At 47.1% G+C, this 17,995-nt stretch overlaps 1 protein-coding gene across 1 annotated transcript in view; it reads left to right on the top strand.

Moving 5' to 3' along the window:
* Positions 1–1,251: 1,251 nt before the first annotated feature.
* EFCAB8 (EF-hand calcium binding domain 8) overlaps positions 1,252–17,995 on the top strand; it is a 60,864-nt gene continuing 44,120 nt past the window's right edge. The window contains exons 1-4 of the mRNA XM_036244730.1: positions 1,252–1,370; positions 6,231–6,282; positions 8,730–8,871; positions 15,556–15,674. Coding sequence (XP_036100623.1) covers positions 1,282–1,370; positions 6,231–6,282; positions 8,730–8,871; positions 15,556–15,674 — 402 coding nt within the window. The 5' untranslated portion in view covers positions 1,252–1,281. The remainder of the gene's footprint in view (positions 1,371–6,230; positions 6,283–8,729; positions 8,872–15,555; positions 15,675–17,995) is intronic.

Below are 17,995 nucleotides of genomic sequence, written 5' to 3'. Positions count from 1 at the left end.
TTTTTCAGAATTACTTTTGTGTAGAAGTTTGTCTAGGAAATTTTTTCTTCCCAATGTCCTCCCTTTCTACCTTTTTTTTTTTTTTTTTTTAAGGTAGGAGTTTTTTAAAACTTTTCCTTACCAGAAGGAATGCATCTTAATATTTCTCCTTTTTTCTCATGTTTCTTCCCGGGGAAGGAAAAGTATATTTATTATAATAGAATTTAGCATATTTAGCCTATATAAAAATAGTGATCAATTGCGGGAACTACTGTAAGTAGAAACAATAACATTGAATTGGAAATGAAAGCACTGAACCAAACCAAACCAAAACAAAACAAACCCCACTCTGGGAAACAGTCAAGTGAAGGACCATCAGTCTTGTTTTTTAAAAAATAAACCCTACTAGCTTAAGACCTAGTTTATTAAAACTGATTTTAAAAGACCTGTATCTTATGACATTTCATTGAACCACTCTACTTTTAATGTTCTACAGTGTGACAAAATCTTTATTGGTGAAATGGGAGCAGAAGTTTTTTTCTGTATGTGGGTGTTCTCTTTGTGATGTAGGTCTGGGGAGTGTCTTGTGTGGTGGTCATTTACATTTTGGTAACATGTAGGTCATCATGAAATGTGATTTAGCTGGATATCTTTAAATCTAGATTCCAAGTCCCTGGTTGAAATTCCCAAGAGATTTACCTTTGGCCAACTCAGCCTGCTGTACTGTGCCATGGACCAAGAGAGAACCGCGCTGCACGAAGTCCGGGCCTGCCCTGAAGTCTGGGTTGATAGGACTCCCGTCTCCCATACAATGCCCTTGCAGCCCTCCTCTTTTCAAAGAACTGGCGCTCACACAGAGAACATGTTGAGAGCTGCTGTACCTTTTCCTGTCCCAACTGTAGGGGCCAGTTGGCCTTTTGGTTTTGGTGAACCCTGCTTTATCATCAGGCTCCCTGGCATTTCCACAGTTTCCATGAGAGGTGGGCATTCTGTGCTGTATTTGTTCTACGGGTTGTTTTGTACTCATATTTGTCCTGGCGATGTGTGCTGTAGCTCCTGTCACTTGTCTGCTGTAAGTTCAACTTCTTCAATAAAAAGAATGTCTCAAATTGGATGAAAAATGGCTGTGTTGTTACGGTTTGTGGGATGGATTCTGATGTTCTGTTTTGTGTTCTGCACATGGAATGCTGTCTCATTTCCTGGTTCTCAGTGTGGCCAGCTGACTGAAGTTAGGTGGAAGCCCCCAGAGTTCCACGGCAACTTTGTAAAGGAGCTACTTTGGATGTAGGGACAGCTGCCAAGATGTCTCTCTCAAGATTGAAGTCTGAAACCGATAAGTCTCTGTCAGATATGGCCAGTGAGGTTAACTCGGGAGATCAAGTTGGGCCAGGGTGAGTGAGGGGTGAGGGATAAAGTCCTTTCTGAAAGATTAGACACCTGGGCCCTAACATATATTTGCCTGAGATCAAAGGCCAAACAGGAGAGCATCTCTTACCCATTTCCAGGACAGCTTTACCTGCTTTTGGCCTTAAGTCATCTGCCCCTACAAATTCTTACCAACTAATTATTCAGTAAACCAATTATTCTCCTCCCATCCCTAGCATGTAGTGCTAGTGGCTGTTCCAAGCTCCACTCCTGTGTCCAGGTTTGTACAATTACTGGCTCCTGACCTCAGAGCAGGTTAACTTTAGGGAATAGATTGGGGCCAATGGATGTGGCTTTCCCTGATCTTACTCATTCTATATTCTAAATAGAAATTTATTCTACACCTGAAGTTTTCTTCTCATTGGTATTGGAGTACTGGTACCTCTCTCAGCTTCTTACTCTCTTTCTTATCTCTCGAATATCTCTGTTCCCCTCCACCAATATTTTTTTCTACTTCTTGCCTCAGTCCATGAACATAGAGTTCTCTCTCTTCTGGTTAAACACATTTCTCTCATAAAATTTTTAGTTTTTAAATAGCATTTTCTAAATAGTTGTAAGAATAGTGTAAAGAACTACTCTTTGCCCAGATTGACTAATTGTGAACATTTTGCCGCATTTGGTTTTTCATTGTATATGTTTGCTGAACTATCTGAGAATAAATTAGACACAATGCCCCTTTACCTTGAAATACTCAAGTGTATATTTACTTTCTAAATAGTTGTAAGAATAGTGTAAAGAACTACTCTTTGCCCAGATTGACTAATTGTGAACATTTTGCCGCATTTGGTTTTTCATTGTATATGTTTGCTGAACTATCCGAGAATAAATTAGACACAATGCCCCTTTACCTTGAAATACTCAAGTGTATATTTACTAACCACAGTATAGCAGCCAAAAGCAGGGAGTATTAATTCAGTATTAGCTGAGAATGTAGAGTCCATACTCAACTGTCACCAATGGTCCTAATGGCCTTTAGAGCTCCTCCCCGCCCCCCAGTCTGGAATCCAGTTCAGAATCACTTATTACCTTCAGTTGTTGGCTTTCTTAAGTCACCTTTAATCTGGAACAGTTCCTTAGCCGCCTTTGTTTTTCACGACACTGACATTTTTAGAATAAAACCCAGTTATTTTGTAGACTGGCCTGCCGTTTGGGTTTGTCTTATTTCTCCTGATTTGATTCCGGTTCTGCATGATCGTTAGTAATACCACTGAACACCATGGTGGGTCCTGACTGTGGCACACCAGAGACTGTGGTGGCCTTTTGCTCCCTCACTGGTGACGCTACTTTAATTGTCAAGATTTTGGAGCAAAATAAAACATGCTCATTTTCTTTAAACATACCCATGCTTTCCTGCTTTATATAAATGTGATGATACACGTGCGTTTGGTTAGTGCAGACTTTTTTGTATTTATTCTTTGCCCGCCTGTTGTCAAACTAGCCCCCAACTCCCCATAACCTATATTAACACCCTAGTGTGTGTCCTTCCATGTTTTTCCTCTGTACTCATGACTTTGAACATACTGACAGTACAATCCTTTCCTTAGTCCCAGGCAAGAAGGCTGTGGGCCCTCTAGCTCTGTCCCTCTCCACTTATTAAAGAAGACATGGCCATCCAGAGGCTCCTCTCCCCCCATGCTCTAAGTACTGGAATTTCCTACCCAAATGGCTTTGAACCTGACCAGGGTCTGTGGGGATGTGCTTCCCAGTGCATCAGTTTTGAGGCAGCCCCCTTAGGCTTGAGGTAGCTGTGGAGCAGTGTAGGTGAGGGGGAGGTACAGCCCGAAGTGTGGGCTGGGGTGTCCATGTACATTCCACTATCCACAAGCCCCTTGAGCAGGACAGAGAGGGGGTGGGGATGGGCCGAGGGCATAGTGGCTGGCTTTCCCCAAACTGCCAAATTCTGTCACTGAGCTGAGGAGTTTAGAAAAATCTGAATTTGAAGCTGGCCTTCCAGGTTGGTTTGAAAGTATATTTATCAAGGTAGGAGAATGGAATATTTTGTTCAATTGTGTGTGTGTGTTTATTTTTTTTATCCTCACCTGAGGACATTCTTGCACTTAGATAGAGCGGGAGGGAGAAAGGGAGGAAGAAAGAAACATCAATGTGAGAGAGACACATTGAGTGGTCGCCACCCACATGACCCCAACTGGGGCCAGGGACAAACCGCAACTTTAGTGGGAACTGAACCCAGGACTCTGGTCGACGGGCCTATGCTCCAACCGCTGAGCCAAACCGGCCAGGGCTGTTCAATAGTATATTTACATAAACATTTAAAGTGATGAGACTTGCTGTGTGGACCTATGTTCTCTTGCCTTGTCCCCATAATTTTTTTTTTATCCTTACCTGAGGACTTCTTTTTTGTTTTTTGTTCAGATAGAGTGGGAGGGAGAGAGAGGAAGAGAGAGAGAGAAACATCGACATGAAAGGGACACATTGAGTGGCTGCCACCCACACGACCCAACCAGGGCTGGGGACAAACTGCAACTGAGGTACATGCCCTTAGTGGGAACCGAACTTGGGTCTAACCGCTGAGCCAAAGCGACCAAGGCCCCATAATTTTTTTTAGAGATAAAAACATTGATGTGAGAGAGAAACAAACATCAATCGGCTGCCTCCTGCACACCCCCTACTGGGGGTTGAGCCTGCAACCTGGGCATGTGCCCTGATCTGGAATAGAACCAGGACCTCTCAGTCCATTGGACGATGCTCAATCCACTGAGCCACTCCTGTCCATAATTTTTAAGGGGTAGTCCTATTTACAAATGTAGTATATGTGTGTACACAGTGATCCTCTTGTATAAACACATATCTAATTGTCATTCTTTTATAAAAATTGGCATCAGTCCTGGCCGGTTTGGCTCAGCGGTTAGAGCGTCGGCCTGCGGTCCAGAGAGACCCGGGTTCGGTTCCCGCTAAGGGCACGTACTTCAGTTGCAGTTTGTCCCCGGCCCTGGTTGGTCGTGCGGTGGCAGCCACTCGATGTGTCCCTTTCACATCGATGTTTCTCTCTCTCTATCTCTTCCTCTCTCTCCCTCCCACTCTATCTGTACAAAAAATGGAAAAATGTCCTCAGGTGAGGATAAAAAAAAAAAAAAAAAAAAAAAATTGGCATCACATACACTCTTTAGCATCTTTTCTTTGTTATTCGTATCTCATGGAAATCCCTCCTACTTGGTGCTGAAGGTCATGTTTATCCCTGGAGTGCTCTGACTGCAATGTGTATTGACCTTTCAGCCATCATCCTCTGACAGCCATTCACTTTATTTTTGCCACTATGAACAGTGCTGCAGCAACCACTCTTGTACAATGGGCTTTCACAAATGAGTGATTTAAATCGCTACACACCATTGAAATAAATTTTAAAGATTGCCATGGACCTTTTTTGAATTAAAAAAAAAAATAAAAGATTTAATAATTCTCTATAATCTCACCTACCAGAAATAACTGCCGTTACACATGGAGCATAATTTCCCAGGTTGTCTTTCTGTGCTGACATACATGTGCGTATACTTACCAGAAACAGACTTATAAATCCACTTCTGTGGCCTCTGTTCACTGGTGACCTTTAATGGCTGTGTTCAGTGGCCTTTTCCTTTTCTTATCATCGCGGCCCACTCTGAAGCATCCCATCCTCCTAGCTGACTCATCCTGTCTTTCCTGTGTCTCTCCTCCTTTCTATCTCCTAAATGTAGCCACTCAGTCCCTATATTTCCGGGTATTTGTTTTTTTATTTCTAATTGAACAGTTCAGCATAGCATGCATTAGGCCGCTTTCCTCTTTGCTTCCTTTTCTAGAAATGTTTCTGGCATTTCCTTCAGTTACCCTGGTTCTTGGTTTCCAAATCTTTCCTTTGGCTCATCTCTCTCCTTTGGTCCTTAACATCTGAGCTGCTGCCGAGACACTGTTAGGTTAGAACACTATTGCTGAGTCTTCCTTCTTCCTCCTCTCTCCTTCCATCTTATGCTGATAAATGTTCATAACTGCCCTTCAGCCTAGTCAGCCTCCTATTCTACTTCCTTTTTTCTCCTCTCCCCCACTACCCCCCCCCCCCAGGAGCCCTTTGCCAAACCAAGCTGGCTCATTTGCTCTGTACTGAGCATGAGTAGGGCTTGACTCTTTCCTGGTCATTCCCCCGGCATCCTAGAGTACCCTCTTCATTCCTGCTGGTGGGACTTGCTGAAGAGGTGGACTCGCTGTCGTCCATATTCTACGGAGCTGCTGCTGACCCAGTGCAAACGCGTCCTTTATGTTCTCAGAGCAGAGCTCCGGGGAACAGACATCTCCCACACACTCTCCCCTGACCCTTTGCTACTGTGAGGAGGTTTCTGTCACCTCTCCCCAAGTCCTGTCTCCAAGGGCATCAGGGGGGGGGCATCAGAGGGGCCTGTCTTGCTTCCCCTCTGGGGCATGTCTTTGACCCTTTGGACACAGGCCCACCCCTAGACCTTACTTTCCTAATCTGTGAATTGTAGTTGGGTCACCTAAGGTCTCCTAAGCCCTTCTGAATTCTGTAAAAAAAGGGTGACCCTGGTTCAGAAGCCCCTGGTATAGTAACTCGAGAAGCCCCAAGGCTTCAGTAGGACAACTCTTTTCCATCAGGGGAAAGAAAACCCACAGTTGTCAGCCTGGAAAAGCTCCCTGCTGGAGAAGCCCCTGTGGGAAAAGGGTTGCCCATCACATGTGCTCTGGGGTGTCCATGGCGCCGCACAGCCACCCCCTGCCTTAACCCTGACTTCCTTTCCACCCTCCTGTGACCCAGCTAGGTCAGCCTCCCACGTGATTCTTGCAACGACTGGCGTTGAAGTGACTATGATTCCCTATTCTAGGTCAAGACCATTGTCTTCTGGGGACTTAAGAAAGAGTCTTCACCCTCAGGAGGTAAGAAAACCATCAGAGCTGGTGACAGAAGGGGTGTTCCAGAGCCATCCAAACATCACTCATTAGCCTAGAATAGAAGTCTGTATTGGTTTTCAGTCTCTCACCAGGGGTTGCAAACTCAGACGTTTCCAAGGCCAGGTAGGTGACTGAAGTGTGCACTGAGGCAGGCTGGTTTTTCCTTTCAAAGCACTGCACGGGCTCAATGCAGCAAATCTGAGCTACCCAACGGCAGCCTCTCCACCCACTCGACTTACTTCTCTTCAGCCCAGTTATGATAATGGTGTGATGGGCTGTACAAATTACTATCAAGCCAGATGAGTATTTCGTGTCTAGTATGTGCTTGGGGCTGGGGAATTATAGAGATAATTAGTATAAATTAAGATTAAATTAAGATAAATATGCTGTTGCTTTTAAAGAGCTCCCATAAGAGGAGTAATAACAGGAGCCACTATTTATTGTGTGACCGTGGTTCGCTGGGACTTTGCATGTGTTCAGGGGTCATTTAAATGTTTAAAAAAAATTTTTTTTTCTTTACTGATTTTGAGAGAGAGAGGAAAGGAGAGGGAGAGAGAGATAGAAACATCAAGGAAAGAGAACATTGATTGGCTGCCTCCTGCATGCCCCCCACTGGGGATCGGGCCCACAACCTGGGCATGTGCCCTGACCGGGAATTGAACTGGTGAACTCTTGGTGCATGGGTCAATGCTCAGCCACATACTGGCCGGGCTGTCATTTAAATCCTACCACAACCCTGCAAGGTAGGTATTGTGGATCTCTTTTGCTGACAGAGACACCTGTGGCTCAGAGAAGTGCTGTGATATGCCCAAGATAATTAGCTTGGAAGTAGGGAGCCAGGCAGAATTCTAGCCTTTGCCGTCTACATGTATGGACAGACGCACCAATAAGACACATGCACTGCAGATATGAACAAAGAGTTTGGGAGCACAGAGGTGGCAGTGGTGACTCGTTGGAGGAGGTACCCATTTGAGCCAGATTTTGAGGAATGGGTGGGAGTTCAGCTCTAGGCGAGATGGTCTGTATTACATGGAGGGAACAGTGTGATAAAAGTGGACTGCTTTCCATGTCTGGGGATGCTGGAGAACCCTCAGTGTGCCTGGACCACGGTGTGTACATTGAAACTAGAAAGACAGGTCAGGGCTGCACTGCAAAGGACTCTGAATGCCACACGCAGTAGTTGGAGGTGGTGGGAGTAGCCTGGAAGGTGTCAGAGATGACCAGATTTGCCTTCCAGAAAGATGACTGTGCCAGTGTTGGGAGGTGGATTGGGAGGGAAGGCCGAACCCTGGTCTCAGTTAGGGGAGGACATTGTACTTGTTCCAGCAAAAGGCCAGGGTTTGGGGTGGGGCAGGGATGTGTAAGAGGAGGGTTTAGGTACAGGAGATGGATCAGTAAGAACTAACAAGAGGGACAGTCAGAATATATAGCAGGGAAGAGGGAAGAGCCAAAAATGGTGCTCAAATTTCTAATCTGAGGGCCTGCGTGGCTGGGGAGAGCATGAACTAGCTCATCTGCCTGGCTCCATAAAGGCAGGTCTCAACTCTGTTCACTTGCGTGTCCACAGTATTTGACACTCAACAAATGTGTGTGAACCATGAGTGAATGAATGAAAGTTTACAGGAGATGAACATTTTGCTTGTTTGGTGGGAGACTGAATAGTCCAACATTCACCGAAGTCTTTTTGACCCCAAAAGCTCAAAGCAGTGCGTCTCAGTGAGCAGCACTCAGTGACTATCATGGTATAGTCCATACCTGCAGTGTTTTGGGGGAGGCAGACTTTGAGGACCTAAGCCTTTAGTGACCTGAAGCATTATGCCAAGTATCAAAATGAGTCCTGTGAAGGAGATAAAGAGAGGAAGCATTGTTGATTGTTGAGGGATAGAGGGGTGGGGAAAGCTTTTGGGGGGATGGTGGGAGGTGAGTAGGAGGAGGAAGCTGTGAGCCCTGGATGGAGGGGTCTACATGACCTTCCGTGTGTGTGAAGATGATCTGATCTGACCCGGGGGGTGTCTGGGCTAGTCAGGACCGTATCAAATTGTCTGGGGAACATGGAGCTGGATTCCATGGGGCATTGAATTTTGACCACTGAAGGTTTGAAACAATATAGTTACTGAACTGAAGCACCTTGTAAATTAGAGTCCTGTTATGTGTGACGTGACACCTTGGCTGTGTCCGCTAACCTCACTGAGCCTCAAGTCGGGGCATCTGTAAAAGGGGAACTGCCAAAGTCAGAGAAGCATCTAGATCTTTCTTGGTCTTCCTAGGTCTGAATGAGGTCAAGACTTGTGTGTATCAGTAAGTAACACAACATAATACTACATGTTGTCTTTCCCCAAAAGGTTTCTCTTTCAATAAGATGTGCTTAAAAATGTCCGGGACAGGAAATCCACCTTCTCAGTCCCTGGTTCTTGTGGTCATATTTGTTCCAGCCGTCCACCCCAGGTAGCTTCCCGACATCATCCGTCAGCCTTAGCCAGATGCCTGACTTCCAACATGAGCCCCTGCTGTTTACCGAATTACACCTGGCCAAGATGGAGAAAATATTTGAGGATGACGTAAACTCAGCCAGAGGTAAAGCTGCACGGTGGGCTTAGTCTCTTGGCTTTTGCACAGGGTGGGACCCAGTACTGTGGTGTGTGGAGGGTTCAGACTTGACAATCATTTGTGCATCCAGTGTATCCTTTAAAACTTTTTATTGTTATATAAATCTTGTAAGCATATTAGAGGCTATTTGGGACCTAGAAAAAAAATATTCCTAATCCAAACACCTAAATATAACCACTGTCAGCATTTTGGCATATATTTTTCAAAACAACTTTATATGTATGGCTTATTATCTATTGCTGTGTAAAAAGATTTTCAATTTACTGACTTAAATGGCCACATATTTATTATCTCAGTTTTGGTGACTCCTCTGCTCAGGGTCTCACTATGGTGCAATAAAGGTGATGGCTGGGGTTGTGTCATCTGGGGATTGACTGGAGAAAGATCCACTTCTGAGCTCATTCAAGTTGGCAGCATCCAGGTCCTTAAAGCTGCAGGACTGAGGACTTCTGTTTCTTTCTGGCTGTTGGCTGGAAGCTGCCTCCAGTGCCTAGAGCTGCCTATAGTTCCTGGCCTTGTGGGGTCCTCCACATGGCTGATTTCAAGGCTCAAGCCAACTAGGGAAATAGAAACTTAACCAAGACAAGTGCTACAATCTTACATATTCATGTACTCGTGTACACATGGTCCTGTACATCCCATCACCTTTGCCATATTTGTTAGAAGTGAGTCATAGGTCCCATCACATTCAAGGGGAGGGGATTACAGGAGAGGATGAACGCTGGGAGGTGGACATCATGGGGCCTCTGCCACTTATGGCTATGTATGTTCTTACATGTCTGTAATTGTACTATATATGTAATTCCAGACCCTCTCTTTCTCTTCATATTGATACCTTACGGGCTTTTTTACATTGCTGTGTGGTTTTCCAAACCATCATTACCAATGAATGTGTGTTCTACTGGTTGACCAAGACATTACTTTATATTTGGACATTTAGGTCTTACTGAGTTTAAATAACATCATGAAGAATATCTTTTGTACATCAAACATTTTCTTTTATACCTTGATCCCCCCCCCCCCCTTGGGATGATACACATAAATTAAATAAGAAGAATACTTAAAGGCATTTATATCCACTAAATTATGAATGCCACTGCTGGGGGCCTGTCTACTTACCCCATCAATTTCTTTTGAGTTTTACAGCACATTATGATGTGGGCAGGAAAGGATAACAAGTCCCATTTACAAATAAGACCATTTGTGTCTGACCTGAAGATGAGATGATTCCCACTTGAGGTTCTTCTGTGTTTGTGCTTAGCAGCCAGGAGTTGCCACCATTGTGTCTTGGAGTAACCGGGCAGTGCCAGCTTTGGCCACAATTTTTATTGTGTTTGTTTTGAATGGGTAATATAGTCATGCAGTTCAATAGTCAAAATGCAATTTCCCATGATACCTTTTTATTATACAGAGAAATGTCTCCCTCTGCTGGGCAAGCACAGAGCGGGTAGAGTTGCTTCCCCCTATTCTATATGCAGTGGCTGCCTACTGTCCACACTGTTTTACTTACTCCTTGCTTTTCTTTTCTTTTTCAGCTTTATTGAGGAGTAATTGACAAATAAAATTATGATACATTTAAAGTATACAATGTGATGATATACCACTATACATTGCAAAAGGACCCTCATGATTGTCAGTTCCGTGTGTGTGTGTGTGTGTGTGTGTGTATATATATCCTCTCCTGAGGACACCCCTGCATTCATCTTCAGACAGAGCAGGAGGGAGACAGGGAGGGAGAGAGAGAGAGAGAGAGACATTGATGTGAGAGAGACAGATCGAGTGGCTGCCACCTACATGACGCCAACTGGGGCCGGGGACAAACCACAACCGAGGCATGTGCCCCTATCGGGAACTGAACCTAGGACTCTCCAGTCCACGGCTGACGCTCCAACCACTGAGCCAAACCGGCCAGGGCTGTTCCTTGGTTTTTAAAAAATGATTTTTCCGAAGTTTCCCATCTTGCTTTTTACCTACTATGTCTGGGTAATCTTTTCATATTAATGTAAAAGAGAGGTTCCTCATTTAAAAAAAACTGGTCATGGCCCTGGCCAGTTTGGCACAGCAGTTGGAGCATTGGCCTGCGGACCGGAGTCCTGGGTTCTGTTCCCACTAGGGGCACATACCAAAAAACAAACAAACAAACAAACAAAAACTGGTCATGGTTTTAAAAGGAAGAAAGGAAAATTCACCTTTAGCTGATGTAAAGGGAAATAGGATTGTTTTTCAAAAGTCTTTAAAACAGAGATTCTGAGCATGGGAACTCTGACCAACTGTGCCTGCCTTGGTGGAAAATGGAGAGGACAGGGCTCTCCTCCCTGTTCTGCAAGTTCCCGTTCCTGGCCTTAGTTTTTCTGTTGGTTGAACCAAGGTTTTAGAGGTGGGTCTGTGGATTTTTAAGGGGAGTGCCCACCCATCTTTGGGAGGTTTTTTTTTAAAAATCTTTACTCAAGGACATTTTTTCCATTTTTTTTGTTTGTTTGTTTGTTCAGATAGAGTGGGAGGGAGAGAAAGAGAGAGAAACATCGATGCGAGAGAGACACATCAAGTGGTTGCCACCCGCACGACCCCAACCAGGGCCGGGGACAAACTGCAACGGAGGTACATGCCCCTAGCGGGAACCGAACCCGGGTCTCTCTGGACCGCAGGCCGACGCTCTAACTGCTGAGCCAAACTGGCCAGGGCACTTTGGGAGGTTTTGAAAGTGTCCATGTGCCCACAGCCCTAGCACCTCTGGGGGGTCTGCCTGGTGGAGCCTGCAGGCTGCTCAGGGGTTGAGGGATTAACACTGAGCTGGGCCCTGCAGCTTCACGCCTGGAGCCAGCGTGGACTTTACGTTCTGTGCAGGTGCTTCTGGGTGGACGTCAGTGGCACAGTGTCCCCAACAGACGTTTTGTCCAGCACTGCCAGGCGTGATGAAAATCAGTGTCAGGACAGAGTTTTATGGGTTGTAAGGCCTCTGTGGGATTTAACTCAGTTCTCATGGAAGCTCGCAGAGCTGGTGGCGGTGCCCTGGCTGTGTACATGGTGCCTGCAGCCTGTCTCTGCTCACGTAAGTCAGCAACACGCCCACATGGAGTGGCCCGGGGCACTGACACCGACGCCTGTGCTTTCATGGGCAGCCCACACGGTGCGCGGCACCCCGATGTCAGAGGAAGGGGAGGAAGGGTGTGACCGTGCAGCGCAGCAGCGTCTGTGTGATGGCTCTGGGATCATTGGGGAGCACGTGCTCATTTCCCCCAGAAGGCAGAGGGGAGGCTGGGAAACTTTTTTTTACTTAAATATTTTTCACATAGCATTTATTTAAAAAAATGCTTCTAATGATATGGTAATAGTCCATAATTCTACCGCTTGGCATTACGAAAGAAAGAGAGAGGGAGCAAAAGGGGTGGGTGGGGCACTTGGGAATAGAACGGTGTGGCTGGAACGGTGAGGCAGGAGCCCCAGGACACGGGAGGAGGCCGTCCGGGAGGCAGTGGCAGAGGGGTGTCCTGGGGAGAGGCGGGGAGAGGGGGCATGGAGGGGGTGGCTCAGGTCAGGAGGGGCCCTGAACTCCAGCAGTGGGGCTGATGGGCAGGTGACACCTCTAGGCCCGCTTGAGAAAGGGAAGCGTTGTGGTGCGAGGAGGTTGGGTAGATTGGGAGGGCTTAGTTGTAAGAGCCTCAGCCCTACAGAGGGTAGTGGAGACTGTGACAGAGAGGAGGGACGGCTTCGGTTTCAGCGTGTCCGCGGGCAGATCCTCGAGCTGCCCAGTGCCTCTCTGTCCTCATCGGGTGCCTCCGTTCTAGGGTCACAGTGTCCTTCGGAGGAGTTAGGAGGGAGGACATTGAAACCCGCCTCAGGTTTTCAGCCTGGGTGACTGGGGGAGGTGCTGCCATTGCAGAGGCGGCAAACACAGGAAAGTGGGGCAAGCTTTGTGAAAGATGCGTTGGACTTAAAACATGAGTTGGAGGCACCAGGGGGACACTTGGAAGTAGAGTCAGGGACATGGGAGAGAAATTCTCTCCTGAGATGTAGAGATGGCTAAATAGATGAGGTCCCTCGAGAGCTTCAAGCAGTAAAGACAGTGACGGGAAGAGGCGGACACAGTGATGGGGCAGGGCAGGCCACAGAGCCTGGAGGAGAGAGCTGCCAGGGAGGCAGGAGCGGTGGCTGGGTCTCTGCTCATAGGGAGGAGGTCCCAAGACAAACAAAGGCACCACGGGGTGTGGTTCGAGGTCACTGTTGGCTCAGTGTAGTGGGCTGGCAGAAGTCGGGGAGCACCCCCAGAAAGTTCCCTGCTGTCTGATCCTGGTAGCGACCACTCCCCCAGGGAAGTGATATTGTCACATTCAAGCTTTGAGAGCTTTTTTTTTTTAAAAAAATTCTCACCTGAGGATATGTTTTCATTGATGTTTTAGAGAAAGGGAGAGAGAGAGAGAGAGAGAGAGAGAGAGAGAGAGAGAGAGAGAGAAACATCCATGTGAGAGAGAAACATCGATCGGTTGCCTCCCAAACACACCTCAACCGGGCATTCAACCTGCAACCTAGGTATGTGCCCTGACCAGAAATTGATCCTGCCACCTTTTTTTTTGGTGTACAGGACAATGCTCCCACTAACTGAGCCCCCTGGCCAGGGCTTCGAGAGCCTCCAACTACCCGCGTGGGTCAGATGGGTGAGTGCTGCCTTTCAGAAGGGGACGAGCAGGGCTCTCCCCTGGCCCGCACGGCACACATTTCCCTTCTTCTTTTTTTAAAAATTGTTTTTCTTCAGTAATTTTAGAGAGAGAGAGAGAGAGAGAGATAGAAACTGATGTGAGAGAACATGGACTGGCCGTCTCCTGCATGCTCCCCACTGGGGGTTTGGCCCACAACCTGGGCATGTGTCCTGACCGGAACCAAACCGGTGACCTCTTGGTGCATGGGTTCATGCTCAACCACTGAGCCACACTGGCTGGGCTACATTTCCCTTCTAAAATACTTTGTTTTTTTCTCAAAGAAACTTGATATACTGTTTATGAGAAATATACTAAAATAACATGGCAGTAAACAGTTTCTATGGTTTCCGAAACACTGTGAAAGGACTTGGTCCTTGGAGCTCTCTCACGAGGAGTTTGTTCACTAAATGCTGCACAAAGGCGCTTTGACTCCCAGCCCTGGCCTGAGGGGAAGGCTGCTGCTCATGCACCGTCATCTGATGTCCATGTTGTACACGGAAGGACCGTGAAGAGCCACTTAAAATGTCTAAGCCTCTTAGCTCTAGCTTCAGATAAATAAGATGAATCCTTCTTTAAGCAGGATATGTTTTGTTTAGGCTTTCATTTATTCCTTAATCTACCAATAAATAATAACCACAGCTGTAGCACTGTGCTGGGTGTTTTATGAGGAGCACAGAGTGGGGTGAAAGCAGGACCTCAGGAGCCAGATTGCTGGGCTCACCTCAGGCTCCATCACTTCCCAGCTGTGTGACCTTGGGCATGGGGCCTTGCCTCTCTGTGCCAGTTTCCTCGCGAGCCCCTCCCTCCATTAGGTGGTCAGTATGAATAAACACAGATGAGACTGGCACCTGATTATCATCACCATCGCATCCTCGTGCCGACAGAAACACTCGGGGACCAGTCACGGAGGGACAGCTCTGCCCTGCTCTCCCAGAGCTCATGGGCTGCGGTGGTGATGAGGGATGTCAGGATGGTAGAGCTGGGTGTGGGGTCGGGGGAACCTCCTTAGATAGTCCCCAGGAAGGCTTCCCTGTGGGGGAACCAGACAATGCAAAGGCTCTCAGGTGGGAGTGTGCTCGGTGGTGTGAGAAACTGTGGGGACTTTATGCTGGAGCAGAGAATGCAGGGGACTGTGGTGGGAGGTGAGGGTGACAGGAGCCGGATAATGCCTGGCCTTTAGGCCGCGGCGAGGACTCCAAATACTTGGAGGGGGGTGTATTAATTTATTATTCATTTATGCTTATTGATTTTGGAGAGGGGAAAGGGAGACACACACACACACACACACACACACACACACACACACACACACACATTGATTACTTGCCTTCTGTACATGTCCTGATGGGGGATCAATCCCACAACCCAGGTATATACCCTGATGGTGTACAGGATGACACTCCACTGAGCAACACCAGCCAGGGATGGAGGGGCTTTTAGAAGCACTTTATAAATATTGTGATCATTTAAAAAAATCTAGATGGAGGTTATTGCTTCATTTGCAGAGTCCCTTAGAGCCATGAAACCCAGCACGGGAGATATTTTACCCCTGTCCTCTCCTGCTCTGCCCTCCCACCGTCTCCTCCAGCCAGAGTTCGTATTTTAATTGCCTTTAAAAGATGCGCTTCACCTCTCCCTCTATACATTTGAATTTATGCCTCGTTGTTGCCATTATTTACTTTTTTTAAAAGTTTTTATCAGGTTTTTTTTTTGTCTCAATGCCGGTTGTCTTATTTATTGAAAAATGGGACCTGATCCCCCTTCCCCAGCAGCCAGGCCAACCTAGTGCTATTGCGTGGAAGGTGTGCAGCAGGTGTGTGGGATGATTGAATGCTGAACAGACGATGCAACAGACGGCCCAGCAGATGTGATCCTCTGTGTGTCCCCCTCAGCTCAGGACACTCAAGAACCCTGTGGCCGGTGATGGGTCGTGATGATATATTTCTCTCTCTTGAAGGCCTGAACAGGGAGGCTTTCATCAAGGTCATGAAGAAGACTCTGGGCCATATGTCAGATGAGATGCTAGAGGCGCTGTTTTTGAAGGTGGACATAGAGTGTAATGGCTTCATCACCTGGGTGAGGAGGGCACCCCTGCTGCCTCAGGTAGCTGGAGGGAGGCTGGAGGGTACAGGCCTTGGCTGGTCAGTGAAGCACATGGAGGGTTGAATATGGGGGCAGCCACAACATCAGAAAGCCTCCTATGGATTCTGGGGTGCATGCTGGATAGAGGAACCCTCAGAGTCCTTGAGGGCACCCTCCTGAGACTCTTGTGGGCTCATCATAGCTCATTCCCCTCCTGGGGTTCAAGAGGGTGTATGACAATTGTCAGTGCCCTTGCAGGAGACGGACTGAGCACACAGCAGTGAGCAGCTCACCAGCTGAGGGCATTTCAGCCGCTGCCACAACCGTTTCGTGGCCCTTTATGGTCACTCAGGAACAGGCACATCTGTGGCTGTTAAATCCAAAATTGTCAGAGTTTTAGAGCGTATTAATAATAATGCTTTTGTTTTTTTCTGATTCTAAGTGGTCTACAATAAGCATATACTGTACAGCATTTAAGAACACAGAATACAGAATACAGAAGAGTACAAAAAAGAAGTGTCATAGAGATGTCACGATGATGAAAATGATAACGGGCATTGTACTAAGCATGTTACATACTATTATTTTTTGTTTGTTTTTAAAATTTTTTTTCTTTATTGATTTTATTTTATTTTATTTATTTTATTTTTTCCTCACCCGAGGATATTTTTCCATTTTTTGTACAGATAGAGTGGGAGGGAGAGAGAGGAAGGGAGAGAGAGAGAGAAACATCGACGTGAAGGGACACATCGAGTGGCTGCCACCCGCACAACCAACCAGGCTGGGGACAAACTGCAACCGAAGTACGTGCCCTTAGCGGGAACCGAACCCGGGTCTCTCCGGACCGCAGGCCGATGCTCTAACCGCTGAGCCAAACTGGCCAGGGCTCTTTATTGATTTTAGAGAGAGAGGAAGGGAGAGGGAGAGAGAGAGAGACACATCGATGAGAGAGAACATCGACTGGCCGCCTCCTGCATGCCCCCCACTGGGGATTGGGCCCACAACCTGGGCATGGGCCCTGACTGGGAATCAAACCGGCGACCTCTTGGTGCATGAGTCGACGCTCAACCACTGAGCCACACCGGCTGGGCACGTTATGTGTTATTGTACGTAAACCTCACAGGGGTCCTATGTGGTAGGTGACTGTTTTTCCACTTGACAGGTTGGGACCCTGAAGCACAGAGACGTTAGGAGCCTTGCCCAGGGTTTCAGAGCTGGTGAGCAGCCAGGCTGTCTCAGGCCCAGGGAGTTCGCCTCAAGAGCCCATGTGTTAACTGCGCTATCGCACCTCCCCCTGGGCTTAGGGCTACATTCTGTTATTTTTCTTCTTTCATTTCCCTTAATATTCTATAATAAACATGTTTCCCGCATTCTCTGCCATTGACACAATGATATTTCTCAATAACTCCCTATTTCTTGTCATAGCTTCACCTGGTAGCTCGTTTTAGCCTTGGCCATATTTCCATGAGGCTAGCAATAGAGTCTAGAGTTGCCCTCGTGGCCTGGCTCATGGGCCCTTGCTGTTAACATGATAGATGATCTGGGGCAACTAATCTATACGTACATGGGCACAGTCTTACTATCCATGAAGTGTGTGGGGGGTGTGTGTGTGAATAAACAGACTCAGGTGAGATGCCCAGGTGTGGAAGTGATGTGACGATGCATGTAGCACAACGATTCCAACCGGTGCGCTGCAAGAATTGTAAAAACACGCAACACCTGACTGTCTAGTCAGGGCACTGACCTCCTTCCCCTTAGAGCAGCGGTTCTCAACCTTCCTGATGCCGCAACCCTTTAATACAGTTCCTCATGTTGTGGTGACCCCCAACCATAAAATTATTTTTGTTGCTACTTCATAACTGTAATTTTGCTACTGTTATGTCTTAGGTGACCCCTGGGAAAGGGTCGTTCGACCCCCAAAGGGGTCGCGACCCACAGGTTGAGAACTGCTGCCTTAGCGTGTCAAAAAAGTAACAGCCAACACAATAGCCGTCCTGCGTGAACGAATTAAAATTATACCTATTTTTTTTGTCAGATTGGCAAAAAATATAACATTTTTCGGTGTGCCGCAGAATTTTCATAATTAGTGTGTGTGCCATGAGATGACAGAGGCTGGAACTTGCTGACCGTGTTACAGAAGTGCTCTCCGCTCTCTTCACAAATGCTGGCCAATAAGCCTCTCACCCAGGCAAATCCAAGAGCAGCTCTGTTGCTAGGCAGCTTCCCTTTGCCAGCCTGGGTGGGGCTCGCAGAGCCCCTTGGAAGGGGCTGGGAGAGATGGGGGAGAACACTGGAAGCTGTTTGGATTCCCAAAG

The sequence above is a fragment of the Molossus molossus genome, unplaced genomic scaffold, assembly GCF_014108415.1.
Source record: "Molossus molossus isolate mMolMol1 unplaced genomic scaffold, mMolMol1.p scaffold_m16_p_6, whole genome shotgun sequence".
In the NCBI taxonomy this organism is placed as follows: Eukaryota; Metazoa; Chordata; class Mammalia; order Chiroptera; family Molossidae; genus Molossus; species Molossus molossus.
The sequence above is the reverse complement of the archived record's forward strand: the minus strand, read 5'-3'. Positions and strand labels throughout refer to the sequence as shown.